Genomic DNA, 26,776 nt, shown 5'->3' on the forward strand with positions numbered 1-26,776 from the left:
AAAGGAGTTAAATGACTGAATTGTATTAAAATAAACTGCAAACACAGATGGAAGGCACACATGCACTCAGTTAACAAACAGATTGGCTTATCTGGACAATCCAGGCATCAGGTTACAGTCTGAAAGAGGCTCCGTCATTACTTTGTCAGTATGTTAACCAAGTTTCTTCTGTGCTATCATTTGTCTGCACATTTTTCCTTTGTTTTGTTAAGCTGCACATTTGAGTTTGCAGCCCATGCGGGCATGTTGGAAGTTGCATAAGTGTGGGTTTGCCGAAGTGTGTGTGTGTGTGTGTGGGTTAGGGGGGTTGGAACAAAGTGAGAGATGAGATGAGATCAGCTGGAGATGCTTTGACAGAATCCACAGTGTAATTTCTTGCACATATGTCTGCAGTAGGTGCATTTTAATGTGTTTGATACATGTAAACAGGCATGTGTGAGGGCAGGAGTGTGTGTTCAAGAGAAAGACACGAGAAGGGAGAATTAAGCTAGAGTTGGTTAGACTAAATGAAAGAGAGAGTGCATGAGAGAGTGAGACTCAGAGTGAGAGTGCTGTTTTAGGTGAGTCTGGTCTTGGCTCCACATTAGAGGCCATCTGAAACATCTGGGAGTCAGATGTCTGCCCGTTGCTGGGATTCAACAGTACCAATCAGAAGCCACAGTATCCCCTTACCATGCTGCCACTTCAGGAGGAGCACAGATCCGACCTTCACCCAGAAAATCAAGGCATGACTTATCCATTCAGTACCATTAGCCATATGCTTTTACCATTTTCTTAGCTCATCCATCTCCTCTTTACACAGCAAGCCCTTTTTCAGTGCAGCTGGAGGTTCTGTGTTAAAAGGTTTGTTCACAGAGTTCTTCTCAGCAATTTTCAGGGTTTTTTTTTTTTTTGCCAGAAGAGGAATGCATGAACATCCTATTTGGTTTCTTTGTACATATGTCTCCACATTTAATTCTTTGTGGGACAAGAGTGTCCTTGTTTCCTCTGTCAGTCTGAGCCAAAGCCACAGTGGTCTGGTCCTCAAAATCTCGCAACTCATTCTGCCCACATTTCCATTCACTCTGCCTGACCGGACTGTGGTTCCGTTGTGGCATTTGAGAAAGATTTCCATTTGTTCATAAGTGACATCAGGCCTCTGGCTGTGATATTCATGAAAGCCAGACACTGGACTACCATGAAGGGCTTCATCCTGCTGATGTTGTGCTTGTTGTGCTCATATCCATATGAGAAAACATTTTGGAGAATGCACTGAACTGAATCCAGTCAGATCCACAACAGAAACAATAGCATGAGCAAACACATGTTGCTGTGTTTCTTTTCCACACAAGCTGCTGGGTCTGCCAGTGATACTGCATGCGGTTGGTGGACAGTTCTATATGTTTTAAAACTTTTGGTGAACCTGTATATACATACATCTGCTGTATGGATAGCTGCATAACCCAGAGTGGATACCAAGCAGCAACCTCCAGGCCTGAAAAATGAATCCATCGTGGAAGTTCCAAAAAGTGCAGCCCCCCCGTGAGGCTGGCTCCAAGAGGGAGTCAGTGTTTACAGCTGCATATGAAAAATAGTGTTGGTTTCTAGCTAATTTTCCAGTTCATGACAACAATCCTTGGGGTAAATCTTTGTATAACTCACTTGTTTAAATTATATCAAGCTTTAAATGTAATGCATAATCAAGGCAGTGGTTGCTTTGAGCTTCACATAAGGCTCTTCAGAAATGTCAGCGACATCGTGGGTGGCTTCGTCCACTATTTGTTTTACAGTCTATAGTTTACACTTGACGTGAAGATCAAATTTCTCTTTTTGAGCATATCTTTATGGGAATTAGTTAGCTAAAAACAGTTCTGTGGTTAAATTTACACACACAAAGCAAGATGAAATTTCAGCCATTCTCAGTCTTTGCGTATCTGCAGTGCACAACAATCTACACTATATCTACTTATAGATCTGACTGTATAAACCTTGTTGTGGTCATGATTTGTTGCATAGAGCTAAGTGCAGCCAGGTGATCATGCAGAGCTAAATGACTAACACTTAAAACACACAGATATTTTAATGAAGGCTGCAATAAATGATTATCTTGGCCAGTGATTCTCCTGGCAGTTACCATCTCAAGTGATTTCATTTAAAACTTTATTTAACAGGGACAGATACATTATTCACAGAGAATTACCCAGTGCACAGTGTATCACAGCATTTTAAGCCACTGCTAATTTCCAGTGCTCATCCCTAGATGAAAGCCAACATAACCATCCATCCATCAATCCCCATAAGCTTAGTAATGGGCAACCACACCTGGAAAACAAACCAGCTCCTGCTGTTCAATAATTGTCATTGTTGAGTGAATGGGGAATTAAAGCACATTTCTATGGTCATTTTTTTTCTTCATCCTCGTGATGCGATTGGTGAATGACCCACAGACAGCACACGCCAAGAGACGAGTGCACTCAGTGTGTTTTCATGCGGATGTGGTTGCTGTTTATAGCCTCAAACAAACTGACTCACACCCTGTGATGAGGGATTCTGTAAGAGGTCCATATCTGTGCTACACCAACTGTCACTTTGTTGTCTTCTTTCTGTGCGCTCGGTGAGGATTTCCCTCAGCGTGGCTGGCAGCAGTGGATTTCATCTTTAAAGCAACGTGATGAGACAGAGTGAAAGTTTGTGCAGAAGTACTGGGTTACCGTGAGGTTCATATGAGAGATATTTTACACTTGAAGATGGAATCCAAAATGTTCACTTTATGGTGTAGGGGATGTCTGAAGATCATAAACTGCAGCCCTTAACCAAACTCAAACTCAGACCTCAACCCTGAAGCCGACTTGAGGCTCACACACGGACTGAATCTGCAGTCACAAAACGTCTTTCTTTCATTAATGGGGGAGTCGAGCTCAGAGGCTGAAGATTAAGGAGCTGAACAGTCGGAGCAGCAGCCTCTCAGTGACTCATCCAGCAGAACAACTTCATGTCACTCAAGCACATGAAAAGCTGAAAAGTGAATCATCTACGAGCTCAGGTTATCATTTTCTCCTCGTGTGTTACAGGAAGTGTGAGCTCACTATGACACTAACTCAGCACATCACACGGGCTTCCTGTGTAAATCTGTGTGATCTTTAAGTTCAAGTTCATGTTTATATATTTTTTATATAATTTAATCAATAATCAATGGATAAAGCCACTGTTGTCTGCCAGCAGACCACTGAGGACTGCTCTCCATACTTTCGGTCTTCCCCTTTAAGTCTGTGGCAGTCATTGTTCTTGCACAGCATAAAGTTTTTGTGAAAGAGCTACAGATTCCTTCACAAATGTCTTGTTTTAAAATAATTGACCTTAATATGAGTGACTTGATGTGACAATCCAGCACAGCTCAGGTGAACATTAGTAGTTCAGTCCACTTTTTTCAATTAAACAAATGCAAATTTGACAATGACTTTTTTCATTTGCATTTCCATCGAGCAGCATCTCTGTAATCTAACAATAAGGAGACAACATTAACATCAGACACAGACAGAAATGAACAGACGAAAACATGTTTAAATCTGCCAGTATTGACAAACAAACAAGGATATCTCCTCTGTCGCTCAGCTTACTGACATCCAGCAGCAGATGATCCACAGGATCCCCGTCTGGGTTAATAGAGCTGCCGTCACCTGACCCTCTCTTGGCCCTGCATGTAAATATTTGTCATTCCCTGCAAGCTGAAGTGCACCGCTTCCCCTCCTTTGGAAAACAAACCTATTATTATCATCATCTCTTTTTCCCCCCGCAGTGAAGCGAAGGTTTTGTGGCTTGATGGGCGTGCAAATCAAGATGGTTTCATCCTTATGTGATGCTGTTATGTAACCGTGTAAAATGACTTGAAATGACCGCGTTGGGTCAGACATGTTTTACGTATTGCTGCACATTTTAGATCAGTTTGGTTGTTTGTTTGGAACTGCATGCGTCAAGTTGCTGAGCAGATAAAGAAATCTGTGACAACTAAATCATTTTCTCTGTTTCTGGATCATCCAGTTTGTGTGTCTGTTAATTGGGTGAAATGTATAGGAAAATGATGCCAATTAAGAAGTGAGAGCTCTTAGCTTCTCCTCTCCAGCCGTGACTTTTGACTCACTTAGCTTGAGTCATTGTGTTATTCACCACTATGTGATTCATTTCAACAAGATACTTTTTGAGACGTGTAGAGTTTTCCAGAGTTTCGCCCGATTTAAGTGAAAAACTGAAACACAGTACAGCAGTATTTCATTTGCAAATGACATTTGGAAGAAATTAATTTCTTTAATCGCTTAGTTTTAAACTGAAACTCATATCTCATCCATTTTCAGAAGTCACGATGAACACTACGAAGCCATTCACCCCACTTAGCAGAACAAGCTCTACATTAATGATTACCACACTGAGCAATTCTGTGCAGTTATTTATTCTAGTCTACATTTACAGCAAATTACATCCTCATCCCTTTTCATATTGACGGAGATTAATGTGCAGCTGAGAGTCCAGAACTGGTGAGCTTCCTCGCTTGTAACAAACAGAGTTGACCACGTTGTAGCACCTCCTCACCTTACATATTTCAAACTAGTGTTGTGTGTTTCAGGACTTAATGGGCTCAGGGAAAATAAAGCCAACTGAAAGTTTTTAACCTCAAAATTAGAGGTTAAAATTATTGAAGGAAAGGTTTCATTTTCTACATAACCTACTCTATAAAAAATGTTTTTATTCTCATTTCCTCAGGTCCCCCCCCCTCCTTTACTTCTTTTTAGAAGTTGCAGCTTCAGAGGAGCAGTTTATGTTCGTGTTTTCACGTATCACCTGTATTAATGTGCTGCAGCCTTTAATGAGACTAACAAAAGCACACTGATTTTCTGTCCTCTGTATGGTTTGATAGTGGATAGATATAATTGGAGCTGTGGCTCTCTAATGATTCAATCCTGTGTAACCAGCTATGGCTAACAGCTGCAACCCAATACCTGCCTTGAAGATATTAAGTAATGACCCTGGCGGTTGTCAATGACAAATGTTTGTTTTGAGTGTACACACAGCCACAAAGCCTCTCTTGAACCAGAATCAATTTATATTCAATAATCCCAGTGCAATATCCCAGTGTCTCCAGTGAGCTGCCAGCTCCCACAAACTAAACTGCAGACAATCCCCAGAGAGCCAAGAGGAAAATATCAAGCTTCATTAGAGACCTTTTTCTGTGTGTTGACTCGAGCAGAGGTGGCTGTTGTAGCCATCGACCCGTCCACTTTCAGCTTTCAGGGATCTTTGGAGCTTTGACTCTCTGGGTGCAGGACTCCGGCTTGCCCCCTTTAAGCCTGTGTTCATTAGGGTCACTGCTGGGAGAGACTGGAGTGGGGAATGTTTGCTCAGCGCAGCTCATTGTTAAATGAACGAGTGTGGAAAACATTATAGGTGGCTAACTGACCTCAAGCATGCATGATGGATTTAGGATGATGATGTTTTAATGCTGGGGTTTTCTGGTGGCATTTAGAGTGTGTTGCACAGATAGGATTTAAATGTAGACAGAGGGAGCGGGGGCTTTATTTGTATGTATGATGGCTCAAATGATCATTTCAGTACGACTGTAGATTCACACACTGCATGCATACCTGCACCCATCAAAAGCAGCATGTTTTCCAGCTTTTAGGAAGAGTTACGTTAATGTAACAACAAATTACTGTATCTGTACTGCATTGTATCATGCAGTTTATAGTGATAACAGAAGCAGATTATGCACTCAAAATTTGCTGTTTAAATTAGCAATTTTTTGACACAATGGGTCCTTGATATTAGATAGCAATATGTGAAAGGAGGCTTCTAATTTTTAGTCTGTGACTGTTGATTTTGCTTCCTAAAATGATTGCTGGCACTGAAAGATTAATTTAGCTGTACTTGCTGGCTAACTGACATTAAGTTTGTGAGTTGACTGAAAACTCTACACAGGCCAAACCTTCACTATAACCTGGACTTTCTGATAAAAATGGAAGAAATAATTGGAAAATGAAAGGAGGAACCATATGAAGAGAGTACAAGGGTGGCACAGCCAAATTAAATGATTCGTCATTGTCCCAACAACCAGTTTGAATTTATGAGTAACCACTTCCTCAATTTTCTACTGATTAAGCATGTTGTGTCTTGTGGAGGAGGCAAAGATGATTAAGGTTTTCTCCTATAAATCAGGTCAAGCTTTAGTCAGCAGGCCAGTCAGTACCAACGACTTCCTGGATCTCAGACAATACTGCCCTCAACACACAGTGTCTGTGTGATGCTGACTGCATTTGTTGCACGGATTATGTTGATTTTTTTTTCTTCATAAAATCAATTCAGAAGCAGGAAACTGAATTTTCTTTGCCTGTGCACCAATCAGTAGAGGTCAGATCTGTGCTCTGTCTGTCATGGATCCACCTAAACCCACTGAATTCATGTGCTGTGTTGTGTAGTCCATCAAACATCTAAATATGGACCACCTATTTTAGGCCTACAGGCAGGTCATCATTGAGAACAGTCAGCGCCAATAGTTTTACTTTTTCTACATAATTATAGTAACTGCAGTGTCAAAACACTCATTTGAGGCACCATGATGTTGTTTGTGCCAGTAAAACTAAAGTTTAAATCCACTTCTCTGCCCTCTCTTTGTTTGGCTTTTGGTTACACACAGAGCAGACCAGATCTTTGACTCATCTCTAAAGTGAATAAACTAACTCTAACGTGGTTTATTTTTCTGTGCTCACATCTGCTACAGTACCCGCATGCAGTCTCTCCAGGTCGACTCAGTCCAGCGCTGGATGGAGGACCTCCGCCACATGACGGAGGTAGAGTGTATGTGTGTCCTCCAGGCCAAACCCATCGGAGTGGAGGAGGACGCCCAGCAGGGAGAGCTGATTGTGGCGTCTGGGGTTGGCGCAGGGGACCACGTGGCCAGGAACAACCTTCAGACCCTCCTGCGGCGTGCGCTGGTCGTCAGCACGGAGCTCGGCAAGATGTTCCAGAGACTGGAGAAAGGACGCTGGCAGCGGGTCCACAGCACCGCCGTGAGGGCGAACTGCCACGTGCGCTCGCTGGTGCACGAGTACAGCGCCGCCCGAAGCACACCACCTGACATGCAGAAGGTGACAGTGGATTTCCCACAACTTCCTCGGTGCATCAAAGTTACAAAGTAGAAAGTAGAGAGCTACAAAGGAAAATATGTGCTGATTTTTTTTTCCCCACTCGGACTTTCCAACCAGCCAAGTTTCCAACACTGTGAAACAGTCTAACAATACAAACTGCAAAAGTCACGAAGTGGCTGATGTTATTATGTAAACTTTTATTTTATTCTATGCCCACTTAAAAACCTACTTTAGATTGGCACTTTCATGCAGTGAGTTGTAGTAATATTTCACTTTCAAACACATAAATGTTTTTCTTAAAGACTTTGATTTTGTTCCTTCTAGTTTTAGTGGTCAGTTATTATTTTTACACAACAGAACAGAGAGAAATATTGTTTCATGTTGTTTCATAGGGCTGGTCGGATATGAAACTGCTAAATTACAGATGTACTTTTTGATTCAAAAGAAGAAGAATGTTGCTTTTTTTAAGAGCATAAATTATCAAAATGTCTGACGTGGAATTATCTGCCACTAACGTGTGATAACATGCAGCTGCTCATCATAAAATGTTGTGCTGCTCAAGACGCTGAGGATTTAGTTTACAAACATAACGTGTATTAAAACTGAAAGTAGATAATTAAGCTCTGGAGAGTTTTCTGGTAAAACAAAACAAACAAAAAAATCCCCACATATTATTTCTCATCCCTTTGACAGCTGCTTGTTTTGCTTCTCTGTGTGCTTTTATCTCAACGTGTTTCCTCTTTTCTTTTTGTTTCAGTATGAGAAATCTCTGCTGGAAAAGTGCATGGAGCTGACCAATATTACAGAAAGGTAAAGCTCTGTCGATAACAGATCATCACACAGAAACGTAGGTAAAAGTAGGTTCGTGTGTAACGCGGTCCAACCTGTTCCTTCATCCACAGGTGTCTTCACACAGACGATAAGTTCTTCCTGAAGTCAATGAGGGACGCCATCCATGAGATTCTTACAGACGTCAGCGATTCCTTCAGCAACATGATCGACATGGCTTTGGCCAATGAGATCAGGGTATGCAACTGAATTATAACAGCTCAGTGTATCCACACAGTGTCTTCCCTCTGTGTTTCTGTTTGAGCCCCTCCACATGCACCCAATGCAACACAGGCCATCAAGGCTGATTTTTGACTCTTGTGTGCACTTTGGCCCCATTTTTCTGTGTGGATAATAAGGGTGACTATCATCTGATGGAAATGTAAACATGCAGGACAAGACTACATCATCTGAAATTAATATGATATTATTTAGGAATACTATAAATTATAAATTACCTCCCAAAGTGTTGCACACAGTTCGGCTCCACTGAAAACAACAGACTTTTTTTTGTTATTTATAACTTTGTCACAACAATAATTCAAAAGATGCTATAATTACAGAAAAGTCCTACAAGTTGTGTCTTCAAAAAAAAAAAAAAAAAAAAAATCACTGAAACACCATTCAACACGTGAATGGCTTCTCTTGGCCATTGCAGGTCCTTATCAAACAGATCGACTCATCGGACAACGTTCACACCATCAGCAGTGCCATCAGCAACCTGCTGTCCCTCACCCAGGATGGGCCTCAGCTCTGCAGCATCATTGCCAAGGTACTGTGGATGTACTGGACAATCGTTACACCTCCTTGGTCATCTGGGTAGATACCCGTTTAACTGGAGATGCAAACACACACTGCAATGTATCTGTCTGAGATGAGTCCATCTTCACTGATGCATTTGATCCTGCAAAAACCTGTGAGGTCAGACATCCTGTCGTCAGCAGCATGATGCATTATGTTCTTAGAAGTGATGTGATTTTCTCACGGGTCTCCCAACCAGGCTTTGGCAGCTACATCTGATTTTACATCTCCACCCCTCACTTTGTTCTAGACACACCCCTGTCATGATCGGCAGCTCCACCTTTTGCTCATCATCCTGACCTGCAGCTATCTCTTTATACATGCCTCTTAAAAGCTCTTTCCCTGTGAGATAAGACAAGACAGACCAGACAGCAAATCTCAATTGGACATTAGTTAAACAGCTGCTTCCAGGATGCTCTTGATAAGACTCTTCCTGATGGCTCGCATGCACAGAGAATAACACACACACACACACACATCTCCTTTGCTCCCAGATTGTCAGATCAATACTGTCAGCTCCCATTAGCAGTGAGCACTAATCGCAAATGCAAGTTGCTCAGGCGTTTTTTTACCTTTCAATCCACTGCACCTTCCATAGCTGCTGCTGCGCTGCTGGACGAGCCCTCAGAGACGTGTCTGATGGAAACCTGTCTGTCAATGGCTGCTAATGAATACCCAATACAAAACATCCTCCACCTGTTATGTGAATTAATTAGCTAGCACCAACCTGTCTTCCACATTCTCTCTCTCTCACACACACACCCTTTACAGTAATGTGCATCTGCTGGCGCTTATCTTCACTCATTATCATTTTTCACAGCCTGCTGGTTTTACTCATGCACTTGATCTGAGTAAATGCAGTTAGCCGCTTAAATATTTTTGTGGGAACCTGCCATTTTCACCTTTTCCAACTCTTTGCTGTTGCTGTTAATAGCGAGTGATTTGCCTTGTAGGGAGAGGAGAAACGAGGAACATTAAATGAGGTGGACAGCATGATGAATAGAGATGAATCACTGCCACGATTCTAAAAATGTTGGGATGCTGTGTAGAAAATAAATCGGCAGACAACATGATACCCCGAAAAAGCAAATCAGCCTCTCTGTTTCAGTTTTTTAAGGGAACCTGATTGAAAAAATCCTCCTGGAGTTCTGAGTCTGTATTAGGGCCACACGACATGAAAATCTCACTTTACACAAGACAACGAGGGTTTGAGCGCAGGGCCTGACCCGTCTGTTGGGACTTTATAGCCATGTAACGTTTAAATGACTAACATGTTGTAATATGATGTGGCACGTTTAATTTAAGTCAAATGTTCACACTGGTTTTTGTTCTGTTTTGGTCTCCACCAACTCCTGAGGGAAATATCTTTTAATTTTAGCTGTAAAACAGCTGCTTGCTGCTGGAAACACTACTGAGAGCTGTGAACTGAACCTAAGTGACTCCTTTCACTTCCCAGTGGTAACATGATCACTTGTTAATATGAACATATTGATTATGGCAGCTTCATATAAACTGTAATAAATTAGATTTAAACCAATTATGGCAAGGGAGTGAGAGAATCTGGTACTTTATACTTTAAAAACATACATTTAATTAGCTTGCAGATGAGTTGAATATTTGAATTTTATAAAACATATTCAGTGCTTTACACTCATGTGCCTGGTAATGTATGTATAGTACACGCTATTACTGCTGTCACACCTTAAAAAAATTTTTCTGCTCTTGAGAATCAGACTCTGACCAATCACATCATCGCAATCGATTTGTCATGACTGAATGGACTGCATCCATCCGGTATACCAATCAGGTCAGAGCAAACAACGTTCAAACACCACACATATATTTGCCTTTAATTTGATGACCCACTCATGATGATGAAGCAAACAAAAAAATGTTTTGCATCTTCATCCACAAAACCTTTTAAAAGCAGATCAAAATAAGCTTCACGCTCTTTTCCTCAGGGTGATGGGGTTACAGTATAGATTAACACATTCATGTCGCCAGGGACTTTAGATTCTGATTTTTGTTTTTTAATCCGGGAGGAGACAGAAGCACCAACAAACCCAGTGAGGACATGTAAACGCCACACAGAAAAGACCAAAACTTTCATATGAGTTGACTGTGTTTAACACTGAGGCATGTGTCACCTCACAAATCAGGCAGCAGCTGGGTTATTAGAGAGCGACTGTGTCCCACTGTTGACTTACTGCCGTGATGGATACTGATCTGAACGTGTCCATGTTGGCAGGCTCCTCGTGTGTGTTTCCTTGCTCTTCTGACACTGGAGACTTCAGACTGCAGGGTGTGACAGCATGACGTGGCAATAAGTCAGGCCTGGAGAGAGGCAGCTTGTCGTCAAAGTTACACGATTAGAGAGATTAAAAGTACAGTACAGCAGAGACAGATGCTCAAGTGACCTTCTCATTCATATTTCAATGAAAATGAGGTGTTTTTCTTATTCTAATGAGCAACGTTTTTGTTTTGTTTACAAATCAAGAAGCAAACCCCCTGCAACCTCTGGTGTTAGCAAGTAGAAGAGACCAAGAGCTCAGAGTTCAGTTTAGATAACTATGAGACGGAAGGAAATTACACGCTGCGTAGGCCTGTTTGTGTAAACACACGGATAGGAGCCGTTTTTAGACGAGAAGTCAAGTTTCACATGATGATGATGTTAGTGCAGCAAGTACCAAAATGGGTGATGAGTGTGAGAACAAACGCATTCTGTGGGCTTCGTTGAAGGAATGAGAATGAAGTCAGTGGAAACAATAAAAGTGCAAGTTGTTTGACGGAGAAGAGAAAGCAGCAAGTCAAACGATCTGTGAAAAGGAAGAGCAGGAGGAAATCTGTAAACATGGAGCAAACAGAGAGACATTTCCATTAAAAACTGATTACTGTCTAAATAAAAGTACCAGGTAGTCAGATTGGAGGCTTTTCCCCCCGATTCATTTCTCTTTTAGGGTCAATTAATAAAGCATAGATACAAGTGTCACCGGTTTATTCAATTAGGGGACCAAAACAATTGAGTCAATTGGTTCGTGAAACAGAGACAGTGTTATAATGGCCATGTTTTTCTTCAGTCCTTCTTCAAATATAGTCAGACTGAATTCTGTTTGAGTGCTGTTTGAACGGGTACAGATGGAAAACTGTTTTTGCACCAGCATGTGGAACTTCAGTGCGCGTTGTAGGTTGTGCTTCTGGAAATCTTTGATATTCATGAGCAGGATTTAGTTAAAAAGAAAGGTCACAAAATAATGATCATTTAAAATCAAAGAGCTCAGTCTCAGAAGTCCATTAAACCATTCAAAGATTCTCCACTGACTTGTTTGTGAAAGCTGAGGCAACATTTGCGTCACAGAAAAACAATAGGATCAACAGCCTCTTCATCAGTACCCAAACACGGCTTAAATCAGCCAGCGAGCCTCTTTGGAGTTTCAAAAGGTTTACTGAAAACAGTTCTTCCGGGTATGGCGGAACAATATTGCGTTGGCAGCTAACAGGGAAGAGCGGTCAGGCTGGAGGGCAGGATGATTATTCACTCCAAGCCCCTGCTGCACGGCCTTTTCAGAGTATGAGGCATGCCAGCCCTGTATAATGGCCTTATTAGGATAATGATGGTAGTTACAGGCTTCATCTTCCTCCAGGTAATTTTGTCTATCCGCAAGCTGAATAAAATTCAATACCTGCAAGTGTTTTCTGTCAGAGGGCTGCTTTAGTGTAGACGAGGAGCCAATACAGGAGCTATTTTTGTTTGTTTACACCAAGCATAAGCCAACAGAAAAATGCTCAGTTATTATGGTTGGCAAATCATCTTTTTCTGCTCAGTGTTTTCCATTCATGAAATGTGTGTATTTTGGCTGTTTTTCTCTGACATGATAGATTGTGTGAGCTATTTGATAGGTTCAGTGTTTGGCAGACTTGCTGACTAAAGCTGGCCAAATCCATTGGTCATTTTGGGTCTCATGGACTCTTTAAAACCAGCATGCTGCTATTGCCTTAGACCTGCGAGACCTACTGGCTCTCACAAGCACAGTCTAGCAAGAAGCAATTTAATCTGTCATTTTGCACAATCATGTGTACTTCAAGATGCGCCGACTCTGATGTACTGTGCATAATTTGGTGGTATGAAACCTAATGTCAGGCCTGTGAACGTCTCAAAAGAGCTGCACTCTCACTGAAGAAGTTGTTTTCTAAGTCTTAACCACCTTTTTGTCCTGCATTAACTTACGATGTGGAAAAACCCACGGAGAATTAACTGCACCAAACAAGACAAATAAACAAAAATCCTCATATGAAAACTCATACTCATACTTCTCATTATGTGGGTTTTACTGGACATCTTAATGAAAAAACTCTGAAACTATGGACTCAGTTTGATGCAACATGCAGCAGTTTTTATTTCAATATTATATGAATATTAAAGACTCCAGACTCAAAAACATAATCCGTGCCAACATTTTGTTTCTTGTAAAACATATTTGCTGTTGCCAGGTTAGTTGTATAATTTCTCAGACAGAGACAGGGTTGCATATTAATACACTTAAGTCAAGACATTTGAACTTGGTGTTTTTTAAAAAATGCCTCAGGTTTCTGTTCTGTTTCCTTCTTCTGGGCATATAAACTTTAAGCATGACCAGCTCGTTTCCAGGACGTATCGAGCTGAGTGAACAGCCACAAATACAGATGAAGGAAAACACAACAACCAAAAGGCAAATGAGTGTGTGGCGTATGAGTTCACCCTCAGGCTAAATGCAGTTTAACAGTCATGGTGTGACTATCAGCAGGACAGGAGTAACACGTCCTGGAGAAACACGGTTGAATCTTGTATCTTGCTGTAGCTTTGAACCATGTGTGTACTGCAGAGTTTGTAATGTTTTGTTTTTACTTTGTTTTAATTGTTTTTAGTAGATTGTGCAAAGTGAATGCATAGAATTAAAAAATAAAAAATAAAACCCGAATAAAACAAAAGAACAGGTCAGCGGAGGCAAAGCACATGTTCAAACACAGTATGGGAGGATTTACTTTATGTTAAGGGTTACTTCCTCAGTTTTAACTGGAAAAGCAGCATCAGCTTATTGCAGAACATTAAGACACACACAGTGGACTCCTACTGTTGCAGGGACTGAACCTTTAACTTTACCTTTCAGTTCTGCATGAGTGCATCTTTATGTGACTGGAGACCTTCGCTGAGCAATAAACATCAAATGACTTTGTCTTCCTCCACAGGAAGGAGCTGTGGTGGCCCTGTTTAAGATCTGCAGGCAGGACCGCTTCAGAGACCTCTACGCTCACGCCCTGAGGACTGTGGCCTCCATCTGCTGCGTGGAGGAGGGCATCAACCAGCTGGACCAGGTGAATCTCTCCTTCACACACACACACACACACAGAGCCAGTGGTATAAAGTACCTGCGTACATTTACTCAAGCGCTGCACTTAAGTACAGTTTTGAGGTACTTGTCCTTTACTTTCCAGTTTCTGCTACCTTTAAAACACTACAGTTTAGAGGGAGTTAGTTAAATAGTTACTTTTTGGATTCAGGTTTAAAAAAGAGAAGGAGAAAGAGCGCATGAGCTCTGATATAGATTTTCTTGTCATGGAAAGTTGCCGTGTGGATGTGTACGACAGACAGAGGAACAGGTGACATTAATCTCCAGTGAGTACAGTACTTCCAGTAAAACGCGTCGACACCCTCGGGTCCAGACTCACTGTGTTTACACTGATCAGCTGAGGTTGTAGCTCAGACAGGCGCTTGTTCCTCTTCCCAGCAGCACAGTGTGGTCTCTCTACTGTTGTACACATTCAGCCATGCTCTCACATCCAGTGTTATGACTGGGAGGATAGTTTATTTTCCCAGGTGAACATGAGCCAACAGTGGCAGCAAGAGGAGGTTTTCAGTGTGTGAAACAAACTCAGAAGGAACAACACTTAAAAAGATGAAGCTGTGGATTTCTAAATAGTGAAAACTTGAAAATTGTCCCCTCTGGGCCACTGTGAAAACATGGCACACTCACCACATATTTAACCAGTTATTTATTTGTCCTTTAAACATAATTTAAAATAGGACTAGAGTGTCTGTTTGCACACAGGTGAGCCGCCCTCCTGTGCTGTGATTGGCTAGTGCTTGTTGCCTTGACACCTGTTTGCGTATGGATGCTAACTGTGAGTGGAAGTCTCTCCCAGCTGTGAGCATGAGTGTAGATGTTAGCAGCTGGGAAAAGTTTATGGGTGAAGTTGAGGTGGATGAGTGGGTCAAACACACCAGGAGACCAGGCTTTAAGTCCTACCCGAAGCCAAAAGCTGGGGTTTATTCATAATTATGAGTTGACTCATTAGCTTCAGTTTTTTGCTTTCTTTCAGTTTATAGTTGGAATTTGGTTGTGTTTATGTACAAAGTCTACTTGGTTAGGACACCACATTGGTTTCAATTCAAAATATATTGGTTTACTTACCACTTAAACATGGTATTAATTACTGGAATGAAGACAACATTTTGTAACGGGCCTGTCGGTTACTGGTCGTTTTTCCTGTACTGGAGAGGATACAGGTGTTGCAGGTGATTTCGCCCTGTGCTGGCAGACCGGATTGGAAAAGGCAGAGCGGAAACATGTGCCACTCTTAACAGTAACAGAGTTTTTATTTGTGTCTTGTAATGAATAATTGATGTAACATGCAGCACCTCTGTTGGATTGTTACTTTTTATGGGGAATTTTTGACTGCAGTGGTCGAGTTCTCCAGCTTTCTATTTACTTGATTAAATTTTCATGAATGAGTTCACCAAGTTCAGTTATGTCAGGGCAGGCGAACTGCCATCAATTTTCGCTGTATAATTTTAGGACAGGACACAGTGAGAAAATGAGCATGCTAGGGTGTATAGGTTAAGTATGTGTTATTTTTTTCCTGATGACTGGATTGTGCAGTACATACACAAAAATATGACTCATGACTTATAGTGAGTCTCTGTGGTTTGCAGAGATGAGATCATTATATGGGACCTCCTGACCGCCGAGCTGACAGGTCAAACAATTCGGACCTGAATGACTTCTTATTGTGTTTGTGTGTATGTGAAGGAAAGGTGAAACAGGGAGAGAGAAAGCTAATGATACATCCTTCTTTGTTTCTCTTTGTTTGTTCTCTATTGAGAATTCAACCAAAATAAACAACAGACGCACCTGTGTCAAGCAAGCGTTTACAGAAAGACAAATATAACTCGATTCCGGTGAATAATGATGCCACAAGTGGTGTCTGTGTGGGGACGGCGTGATCCATCCAAGTGTGAAAACTCTTTAACGGGAACTAAAGTCTGCCCCAGATTAGCAGCCTCATCCCGGGGGGAGAGGCTGTCAGGCAAGTCTACGCTACCAACCGCGCACCAACGATCGCTCAGGCTTGAGAAACACAACTGTCACCGTCGAAGGGTGATGGAGAAAAAGGGTCGGCATGCATCTGCACTGCTCATTGGTGGATGTACTATATACCTCCCAGCTTCATCCCTGACTGGAACGTTATAGAGGATAGTGAATGGGAAGAATACTGATGATGAACACAGCTGCTCAAGGAAAGAAAAGTGTGGAGGGCTGACGACTGCAGTATTGTGTCAGACTGGAAGTAAAGAGTTTGCCTCACGATCACATTTTTTGTGTAAAAAAAAGCCCACAAAAATGCTCAGTGAAAATAAAGGACATTGATTTTCTGGAACATCCATGCATGTTGAAGCTACGCACCCTTACAGTCTGCCATGGTGCAAGTTGGTCTTTACAATTTGGGCAGGGCTTCTGGGTCCAGTCATTTCAGGATGCCACATTTTAAGTAAGGCAGGATTTAGGGTTTTAAAAACTGTACACACTGTTTAATAACATATTACTCCTGCCTCATAGTGTCGACCGTGAAGTGACGTATTAAATTTGGTGTGAGTTTGGGATTCTGCACTTCTGTTCCTGAAACAGAAGAGGACCACAACTGAATGTATTTTCTGTGGTCAACAGGCTATAATACTCGATGGTATCAAGGAAAAAATGTACAATGAGCAGGCCATGTAAACTTTGTTATTACTCTTAAAAATGCAGAAAAGTTATTTGGTGTTGACCCTGAAGATAAACTAAATAAGATATATCTGGTGTACGGAAAATGACGTTTAGGGAATATCCTATTTTATGAAGGAGGAGGAGGAGGAGGAGGAGGAGGTGGTGCGTAGGGACGGGAGGGGGGGTAACAGAGGAGGGACGGAAAATGAACGGGGGTGTGGAGAGTGGATTGTTCCACGTCAGTGGGTCGCACCGGCGCAGCGCTGCTGACGTCCACAGAGACAAAAATAGGGAATTGCCCTGTGAAGCTCAGCGCACTGATGCTCGTCGGCAGATAAGACTGACAGGTGTGGCTGGCTGAGAGCAGTGCCTCAACTCTGGATGTCTCTAAACTTTTGTTTACAGGAATGTCAGCTTACAGAGCCCAAAAAACATTTAATCTCTTTGAGCAATAATGATGAGAACCATAAGGACTGTGATTGAAACCACCAGGACAAAACTCAAGTGTCCGTCAACACTGTGTAAACCTCAAGCCTGCACATCATGGCTATGCATTTTAATTGATACTATGGATGATTTACAGAGTGTGTGCTGATTTTCAGCACTAACACTTTTGCAAGATTTGATAAGAACAACTGCTGCCAGATGAGGAGTAACAATCAACAGCTGTAATAAAGTTTGTATGAGCTGTGCAATACTGCCCCCAAGTGGATGAAGATCTGTTCTACATCATTTTTCCCAAAGCCTATGTACTATAATAGCAGATCACACACACACACACACACACACACACACAAAGATGGGATAAGTGACCTTATGCCCATGAGTAAACTTCAGTAAGCCAAGATTTCCTGCACTTTTATAACTCTGAGCTCCTCTCCAAACCTGACGATGCTCACACTCTGGGTCGATGCCAGCCACATAAACAACAGTTTGTCAGTGGTAAATTCACCCTGGAGGTGGCCATTAAACAGAGTGGTGCGTTTTAATTGTGATGACTTCATGGGCAGAGCTGCAAGGTCCAGCCGACACCATGAAAACTTAACTGTCTGGTTGGCCTGTGATGCTGCAGATGTTTTGTCAACCCTGCATATCTGCAAACAGATCCGACTAAAAGTGATTCTACCTCTATGACTGGGCATTAGAAAAGGAAGTCGCCCATAGTTGTTTTTGGCAATATGGAAATCCAGATGTCACATTTGCTTAATTTCAGCATCGTTATTATTTAATCCCCCCCCCGAAGAAGGTGGAAAACCAAACCCACTCTGCAGATCAAGCCAATAAGAAATACTAAATCCTCTTAACTCTGAAGTGTGCTGCATGTTGTCTGATGTGTAGGTGGATGGGATCTTGTGCCTGGCGGACATCTTGACCGATGAGAGCAGCGTGGAAGCAGCCAGGGCCGAAGCAGCGGCGGTCGTGGCTCAGATCACCTCACCTCACCACACGTCCACTCAGCACCTCGCCAGCTTCCTGGAGAGCATGCACGACATCGTCACCGCGCTCATCAGTGAGTGGACGTGATGCTGGCCTCGGACTTAATGAAGGCCTGACCACAGCTCCTTTAGACACACGTGATTTGTTCAGGGGTTGAAAAACAAACAAACAAAACAAACCACTAGTGAGTTTTAATTGAGCAACATGCCAAGGTATGTGCTACCAAAAGGAGGGAAGAAGGAGATTACAAACTTGTAAACATGGATGCAATCAATGTTGAATTTCAAAAACTTCAAAAATCAGCTTTGCAAATGTTTTAAGAAGAAGAAGAAAATACACTCAAGGACTCAAGTATCCTCACTTAAGGATACAGACACCAATTTTCGATAATAACAATGAAGTTAATTTTGTTGGTGAACGATAAAACTGCACAGGGTCCCTTTAATTTATGCACAATATAAACGTTTCATCGTGGGTTTATAGTTTTCATGTTTTGTCTGCAGTAATAGAGGTTCAGAGCAAAACTTTGCAATGAATATCGAATACCTTTCAAACACTCCACAGCCTGACTACTGCACTGTCTGACTAGTTCCCCCTCTCCAAATACAAACAGACTGCTTTTCGTCAAGCTGGTACTTCAATTCCAGACTTCTTTTAATTCTGTTCAATTCAAACTTCTACAAAACGTTCAAACAAACGCTCACATCTATAAAGAAGTGTAAGATATGATGTGGTTGTCGTAACAGAACAACCTGAAAGTGGAAGACATAACGTGGATGTCAGTCAGGGCACTTTGCGGTTTACTTGCTTTGCATTACGTGTGTTGTACTGAGTGAGAGTCTTCTTCTCTCAGAGTTGTGCGAGAGCGCCTCCTGTGGTGAAGTGTTCCTCCTGGCATCTGCAGCCTTGGCCAATATCACCTTCTTCGACAGCATGGCCTGTGAGATCCTCCTGCAGCTGAATGCCATCCAGATCCTGTTGCAGGCCTGCAGAGATCGCCAGAGGGTCGACACGCCCTACTCCAAAGACCAGGTGCACATCTGCATTTGGGTGTTATTTCTCACAAAATAGAAAAATTACTAAAATAGTAAGTGAAAACATTCTTGCTGACTTATTTACAATTGCCCCTGAGCAGTGCACACATTGGCTGTGAAGGTTGTGAAGGTCTCATGGAAATATTTGATTTAAAGTGTATTAATGGACTGGTATGGTGCAGAAAACTGTGCATTTTTAGTGATACCCTCTGAATCAGGTACAGTTAGGAAAAGCAAATGTTTATATTGAATCTTTTTTCCCTCCTTTATTGTTCTGATCTCAGGTGGTGACAATCTTGGCAAACCTGTCAGTCTTAGAGCAGTGTGCTTCTGAAGTCCTGCAAGAACAAGGTAATCTGATGCAGTGTAACATACCAGTGTTATGTGTCAATAAATCTGCTGTTGGACGAAAATCTCCAGCTGGCATTAAACTACTCATTAATACCCATAAGCTGGTGAATAAATAAATAAATAAATCCATGCAGTTTTTCTCTAATCCTCAAGATGGCAGCATTATATAAGAATGTGTGAAGTAGCCTGTTCTACTGTTACATGTGAGTCCACAACATAACCACACAAACATGTTTTAACCATGTCAGTAAACATTTCCACATAAACTGTCTGCCTTAGTCCTTTAGTTAGGATCGAAAAAAGTTCAGTCTTACATTGGACAGCCAAAAATATTATTTTACAATCTGCACAATGTGTTTCACGTTATTTTAGTCTCCATCAGTCAAGTTGTCCTGAAGTGGAGATTAGAGCAAATCTGAAGAATTCTGAGTAACCTGAAGGCCTGACAGACCACACTGTTTTTTTTATCATCCCTTTCTTTTGAGTGTTTTGCACAACCAACTCTGATTTCTAATTGCACTTTTAACTGTTATCTGTCTCCATTTCTTGTCTTTTTTAAATCATGTGTCTTACTGTATATTTCTTGCTTTCCGCCTGTGTCGTTTGTCAAATCTCTCTTCCTTTCTATCCCTTCCTGCCACCTCTGACTCTTTGACTTCTTGCCTGGTTAATGTTAATGCAGTATACTGTGTGTTATGTCTCCCAGGAATAGAACGACTGCTGCTGCTGCTGGGAGAGAAGCCATCCTCCCCCAGTCCATCAGAGGGCGCCGCCTGCGAGCGTGTTCAGCAGAAAGCTGCTGTCACACTGGCCCGTCTGAGCAGAGATAATGATGTGGCCCAAACTGCCATCCAGCTAAAAGGTGATGCACAATTTCAGTCTCCTTATAACTCGGTTGGAGCCTTTATTACCGAGATTAGGTCTTCATTCAAAAGTATTGTTGACAAATGGAAAAAAATAAAAATAAAAATAAATTACCAAAAAGTAAATTTCTCAAAAGTGGTAAGCAGAAGCACAGTACAAATATATATACTTTAAAGAAGAATCTTGATCAAAAGTAAAATTAAGTGGATTTATATTCTTCACAATATAGCTTGACCTCGTATTGAGCCCTGAGGTACTCAATGCGTAATTAAATGAAAGACAAAAGCATGAAATGGACACGATGTCCTAAATCTGCAACCTCTTGAAGAGTCTCATAAGATTATTTCACATGCCGGAGGTCAGAAACACCTTAACCTTAACATGCAAATGTTCTGTACGTTCAGTCTGTGGCAGATCTCTTTGTCTCACGGGACGCAGCTGTCTGAATGCTTTATTAAGCTTTAGAATTTGACCACTGGAAATAAACATTTAATAACAAAAGCCAGAGATGAAGAGTGGAGCTGATACTATTTTAATTTGAGTTCTATTAAAATGTACACCGAGATCTGTATAGAAAGTGAACTAGAACCAAATAGTAATGAGTAATTGCACCACTGTTTAGAGATGATGCAATTGTCTAAAAAAGGTACGAGCTCATAACTGAATTGTTTCCTCTGTTGTCTTCAGCTGTTCCCCGTCTTATCGAACTGTGTCGCTCCCCTACTGAGAGAAATAACAGCGACTCAGTTCTGGTCGCTTGCCTGGTAGGTATAAAGTGTGTGTGTGTGTGTGTGTGTGTGTGTGTGTTACATACATGTGAATGACTCCATGTCCTGAATACAAATATGCTATTCAAACATTCAAACTGCCAATTTCACTCGTGCCCTTAAAACACTATATACCATATACAGTTTCAGCTGCATTATGTAGTACAAATTGAGGGCAATATACCACAAGCCTTCACATGTAACATCAGTGAACCAAATGGCTGTACAATTTAATTACATCCACAGGGCAATATCTGAAAACATATCACAACATCAGTATCTTTAAGCCACGCTGAGATAGCTGACCGGTGCACATCATCTCAAACGTTGTGTGTTTAAATATGTACATATCATGAATAATATCCCTGCTCGTACTTTATCGCTCTCTCATTCTGATCATAATTATTAAGACCAGATCTTAGGGCCGATGAGGGGATTTGAAGCGCATAATGGTTAGGAGCTTAATTGGGCTGCCTCTCTGTAACCACACTTGTCAATCTATTCAAATTAATGTGATTCTATTTTATCCTTTTAGCCAAGGGTTAAGTAGAGCATTTGTAGGTGTTGAATTTTTACCTTCAAAGGGCGCTGAGCTTTCACAGATCATTTGTAATCTTAAATGTAAATGTTGGAAGCTCTCCTGGCTGAATTAGTTTTTGAGACGCGGCGCGTATTACTGATGTGCTGTTGATGATCTCCACATGAGATGCGAGAAAGAAAAACTGGAACAGCAGCTGATGTGATGGGGATGAATTTAACACAGAACCACAACACTTTCTTGTTTACTGTAATCCTGGAGACATAAGGTTTGTTTTTTAAAATATATTTTAACCATATTATGTGCACTGTTGCAGTTGTGCCTCCTCAGTTATCTACATCTGTGACTGCATGCGTATTTACATGATTTTAGTGTGTTTGTACACAGCAGCACAAAGTGATTTTAACATCTGATGTCGTAAGCATGCCCGTGCATGTGTACCATACTGATGTGTGCGTCTCCGTCTCCAGGCTGCCTTGAGGAGGCTGGCAGCAGGGTGTCCTGACAGCATCGAGGCAGCCGACCACCAGCAGCTGATCAAACCGCGGCTGGTCGACTCCTTCCTGCTGTGTTCCAACATGGAGGAGAGCTTTGTATGACGGCCTGCACATCGAACTCGTGCACATAATGACACAGAGAGGACAAATGAGCGGTTTCACTACAAAACATTGTATCCGTTTCCCAAGATAGGAGCTTTGGTTCGTCACTCCCAGTGTCCCAAATAGATTGATTTGTCCAGAAGTCATACTGGACATCAAGACTTTGAGCAGGTGGGCTGAAAATGTACATACATTTGTTACCTGAAGCAACTCAGCGATTACATTAAATGCAATGAATGTGTAAGGTGTTCTAGTTACAAAAAGGTCATTATTTTGTTCAACAGTAAAGTTATCAGTAATTGTTTTGTACGACTTCAGTGAAAGTATAACCTGTTCTGAAATGAAAGTTTATATGCTACCGCTGTGCAATTTATTTGATATTGTCTGAACACGTTGTATCCAGAGCATTTTGGCTATCTGACAACAGAAAAAGATCCTTCACACAAGTGGATAATACAAACACAAATGATCATCTCAAGATGTTTGTATGGTTACATTTCTCAAGCCTTTTTGTGTTGGTCTGTTAAAAAAGCAGCCACTTCATTTGGATAGCCATTTACGGCTACATTAATAGAGTTCAGACTATTACACGGTTGTTATTTGAGTATTTTAATTGACAGGGCACTATTAGTATTTAAAATTTTTGAATGGGGGCATATAGTTTTGAATTTGAATATAGAAATGTTTTTTTATTTAAAGAGAATTACCATTATTGTATGCAATGCATGGAATAAAGGCAATCATCTACCTAATGTTCTGTGTAACAATCTGCTCTGTTATGTACTGGGATGTTGTGTGCAGTTCTGCTTAAAGTAAAGTCCATATTGTCACGATTGGTCGGCATCGCTGATGCAGAAATTAGCTGAACCCCGATGCAGAGTCAAAAAGGAGGCGGCAGGCAGGCGTGGTGGAGGTCCAAAAACACTTGTCTTTTATTAAACTAAACTAAACACAAAAACACACTTACTGTGGAAAAAACAAGGCAAGGCATGGCATGGCATGGCATGGCATGGCATGGCATGGCAAGGCAAAAACAACAAAACGTTCCTGGCATGGCATGGGGAAGAAATGCAGACGCTCAGACAAAGGTGACTGGGAAGACAAGGACTAAATAGACAAGACAACGAGACACAGGTGACACACATCAGGAGGGAGAAAGCAATCAGGAAAACTAAAAGCAAAGCTACATGAATACAGGGCACACAGGGGAAGAGACACTTTCAAAATAAAACAGGACATGACAAAAACCTTGAACATAATACATGGAAGCACAAGACAAACATGGAACATGGCACATGGACAGAAATCAAAAGACAAAGCATAACCAAAAAACACCAGGCATGACACATATGACTATGCTCTGAACATGGGAAACCCACAGGAGCAGAATTTACCTGTGACGAAACAAATGAAAAAGCAGATAAACTGCGATAACGTGAAAGGAGACGCATGCAGTGATGAACCCACAGAGAACCGTCCAAATCTGCAGCTCACCTGTGCATGACAGAGCTTTTAATGGCTCATTGGCTATAGATTTACTGGTTTTTGGTCTGCTCTCTGCTCTCATAGTGTATAGCTTCAGGGAAAAATGGTCTAAAGAACTCACTGTACACCACCTAGCAGCTCAAGAGCCAAATATTTCACTTCATTTCATTAAGATCACAGCTGAAAACACAACATGAAACAGTTTGAGTGAAAGATGGCCGATCGCTGGGTTTCATTTCCAGGTCTTCACCAGCTTGGGGTAGAGACTCAACAAATTTGTTTTTCCAGAATCACAGAAACACCCCAATCACTGCAAACAAGACAAAGAAAGAAAATAAGAACACACAAGCAGGGGTCACGGCTCATGAATGATGGTTATGGGTCTAAATGCTGTGTGTGTTTTTGTTTCTGGGAGTTCCTGCATATTCTGCCCCCAAAAGTCAGTTACTGTGGCATTAAGGTAACATGAATTGGCTGCAGTTGAACCATTCTTCACAGCATGTTCATGTGCATTCAGGGACCCGCCAAGCTGAAGCCCCTCGGAGGCCTCACGACCTCCAGCCACCTCAGAGGGATGGTGATGCTCAGACATTCTGTTTTGTCACACATGCACACACAGGGATGAGGAAGCCTTTGAATGGAGCTCACAGAGAGAGAAAGAGGCTGAGGGGAGGTGGACCCAAAGGCCTACCTGTTGGTCTGCTGAGAACCACCAGGTGCCCAACAAAAAAAAAAGAAAAAAAAAAGAATAAAACAGGAGGGACATTTGCTATTTAAGCCCCGAACTTTCCAAAAACACAGAGTTTCAGAGTGTAACTGAGTGTGTGAGGAAAACTCATAATCAGAATGTCAGCTTTTTACTCATTGAGGACTCTTTCATTCAGGCTTTGATAAAGGTTCATAATTCTAAGTGCAGCAGAGTTTTAAGACAACTTAAGTGACTGGGACTTGATGCAGCAAGTAATTACAAAGGAATATGTGAGGGCTTGTCTGCAAAACTTGTCCTTTGTATTGTCATCTCTTTGATAAAAACATTCTCAGGTTTTTTTTTTCTCCTCCATAAGCCTTCCTCTCCTTGGAGAGACAATTGAGGGTCTTCTTGCTTTCTCTGTAGCTTCTTTTTCACCTAAGGGCACTTCTGCAGAGCCTGGACTTGTTACACTTCAACCCAGCGTTGAGACAATTGAGCTGCCTCGTGTGTTCGTTGTCCAGCATACACGTGGGACTGTGTTCAGAGGCCTTTGTGATAGAATATGCTCCTGCCTCGCTTTGTTGAGGCCCAATGAAATATGTATCGACGCAGAGGAGAACTAAACAGACGGCCTAAAAACACAGGTTCCTTTGATATTGTTTTGGCTCAACCGGCACCATGATACCAAGAATTGTAACTCCGAGTTGCTCAGTTTCTAAGCATCTGAACTTTCATTTTCCTCCATCTCCATCATCTGTATGTATGTGTTGCAGTGGTGGAGGCAGTACTCATATCCTTTAAGTCAATGCACTGATACCACATTAGCACATCACCTCATTTTGAAGAGCAGCGTGTCCTCAGATAAAGCGGGTACCATGAATTTATTTGCCGTTAAAAATGGCAAGTGATGAACCAAAATCGTTTCCAATTAATTTTCAGCAATACTATATATTCATGTGCTAAAAAGAGAAAGTGAGCAAATGTACTTTCCACCGCTGATACTTTCTTGTCATCCAAGGTTTCAAAGTGGTGGTTCAATCAAGAAAAATCAAACAAAGCAAACAAAAGCTAAACAAAAAACTAATAATAAAATAAATAACCAATTATTCCTGAATAAAGTGTAAAAAGACAACACCAGAATCACCTTGTCTAACAGGCCACAGGAAATGCACATTATGAGTGGAAGTCACTACTGGATAACGAAGGGGACAAGCTGCAGTCATTTTCATGTTAGCTTCACTGTCCCAAAACCATGAATCAGACATTTTGTGTAAGAAAAGGATCTGAGGACTTGAAATCTAATGCAAGAGGACACTTCTGTGACTCTCCTGAGACTTTAATATTTTATGTGCCACATCTTTTGCACCCTATTTTGGAAAAGTTTTTTCCTTCGTCTGTTTCAGGAAATGAAAAAGTTCTTCTTCCTTTGAACACGCTTTCAAAAGTTGATACATTAGACTTTACTTTTGCAAATCCCACCAATTAGAATTAAAATGTTTTCACCCAACTTAAGTTAAATTCCTTTGACCAACTTCACATATTTTCATGATGCACATAAAGAACTGTAGACTTTCCACTGCTAGTCCACTGATGCACTGCAGTTCAGAATCAAGAACTCAAAGGGGGGACACTTCTGTGTTTAAAAGAAGAAGCTCCAACAGGAGCAGCTCCCCAAACAATGTGGGGTCTTAATTCAGTGTTTTAAGAGGCACATTTGCATAGATTTAAATCTAATGGTAGAGGTTAGTCATGTGTTGCCTAAAAATTCTTGATTTTGTCAGCTGCAAACTATCCCAGACATGTTGCTCAGAAATAACCACTTCAGGCCAACAAAGATCCCAGCAAAATGTCCCAACAGGGATGAGGGGGTTTGTCAGTCGGTTGAGGTGCTCTTTTGATGAGCAGTCATCTTGTCTAAGTGTGATCTGACACGTATCATAGAAACGTTGTCATACATATGAAACTTACAAGACCAATATGTCTTGTAAAAATGCCAACATTTTTCATATTCTGGTGGTGTGGCTGTGCTGTTACTCATTTTATTCATTCTGTGAGTTTTAATATTGATTTTGTATGCAGCTGCCCAGAATGGAGGCTTTGCAGCCATATGTTGCCCATATGTTTGTTGGTACCTTGCCAAGCTGGATGTGAACCATACAGACAAAAGTATCCAGACATGTTTTCAGTCCAGCTCTAGGTCTGAGGCACCAACTACACACAACCTTATGCACAAGTCTGAAGGTCCTCCTAC

At 41.5% G+C, this 26,776-nt stretch overlaps 1 protein-coding gene across 2 annotated transcripts in view; it reads left to right on the forward strand.

The window, feature by feature from the left end:
- Positions 1–23,101, forward strand: part of LOC124062430 (protein inscuteable homolog) — a 41,837-nt gene extending 18,736 nt beyond the window's left edge. For both annotated transcript variants that reach the window (XM_046395188.1, XM_046395189.1), the window contains exons 3-13: positions 6,746–7,112; positions 7,870–7,922; positions 8,015–8,138; positions 8,599–8,712; positions 13,965–14,090; positions 18,098–18,269; positions 19,050–19,228; positions 19,515–19,581; positions 20,288–20,443; positions 21,133–21,209; positions 22,221–23,101. In XM_046395188.1, the coding sequence (XP_046251144.1) occupies positions 6,746–7,112; positions 7,870–7,922; positions 8,015–8,138; positions 8,599–8,712; positions 13,965–14,090; positions 18,098–18,269; positions 19,050–19,228; positions 19,515–19,581; positions 20,288–20,443; positions 21,133–21,209; positions 22,221–22,349 (1,564 nt within the window). In that variant the 3' untranslated portion in view covers positions 22,350–23,101. The remainder of the gene's footprint in view (positions 1–6,745; positions 7,113–7,869; positions 7,923–8,014; positions 8,139–8,598; positions 8,713–13,964; positions 14,091–18,097; positions 18,270–19,049; positions 19,229–19,514; positions 19,582–20,287; positions 20,444–21,132; positions 21,210–22,220) is intronic.
- Positions 23,102–26,776: the final 3,675 nt, after the last annotated feature.

This window comes from Scatophagus argus, chromosome 7, assembly GCF_020382885.2.
Source record: "Scatophagus argus isolate fScaArg1 chromosome 7, fScaArg1.pri, whole genome shotgun sequence".
NCBI lineage: Eukaryota > Metazoa > Chordata > Actinopteri > Scatophagidae > Scatophagus > Scatophagus argus.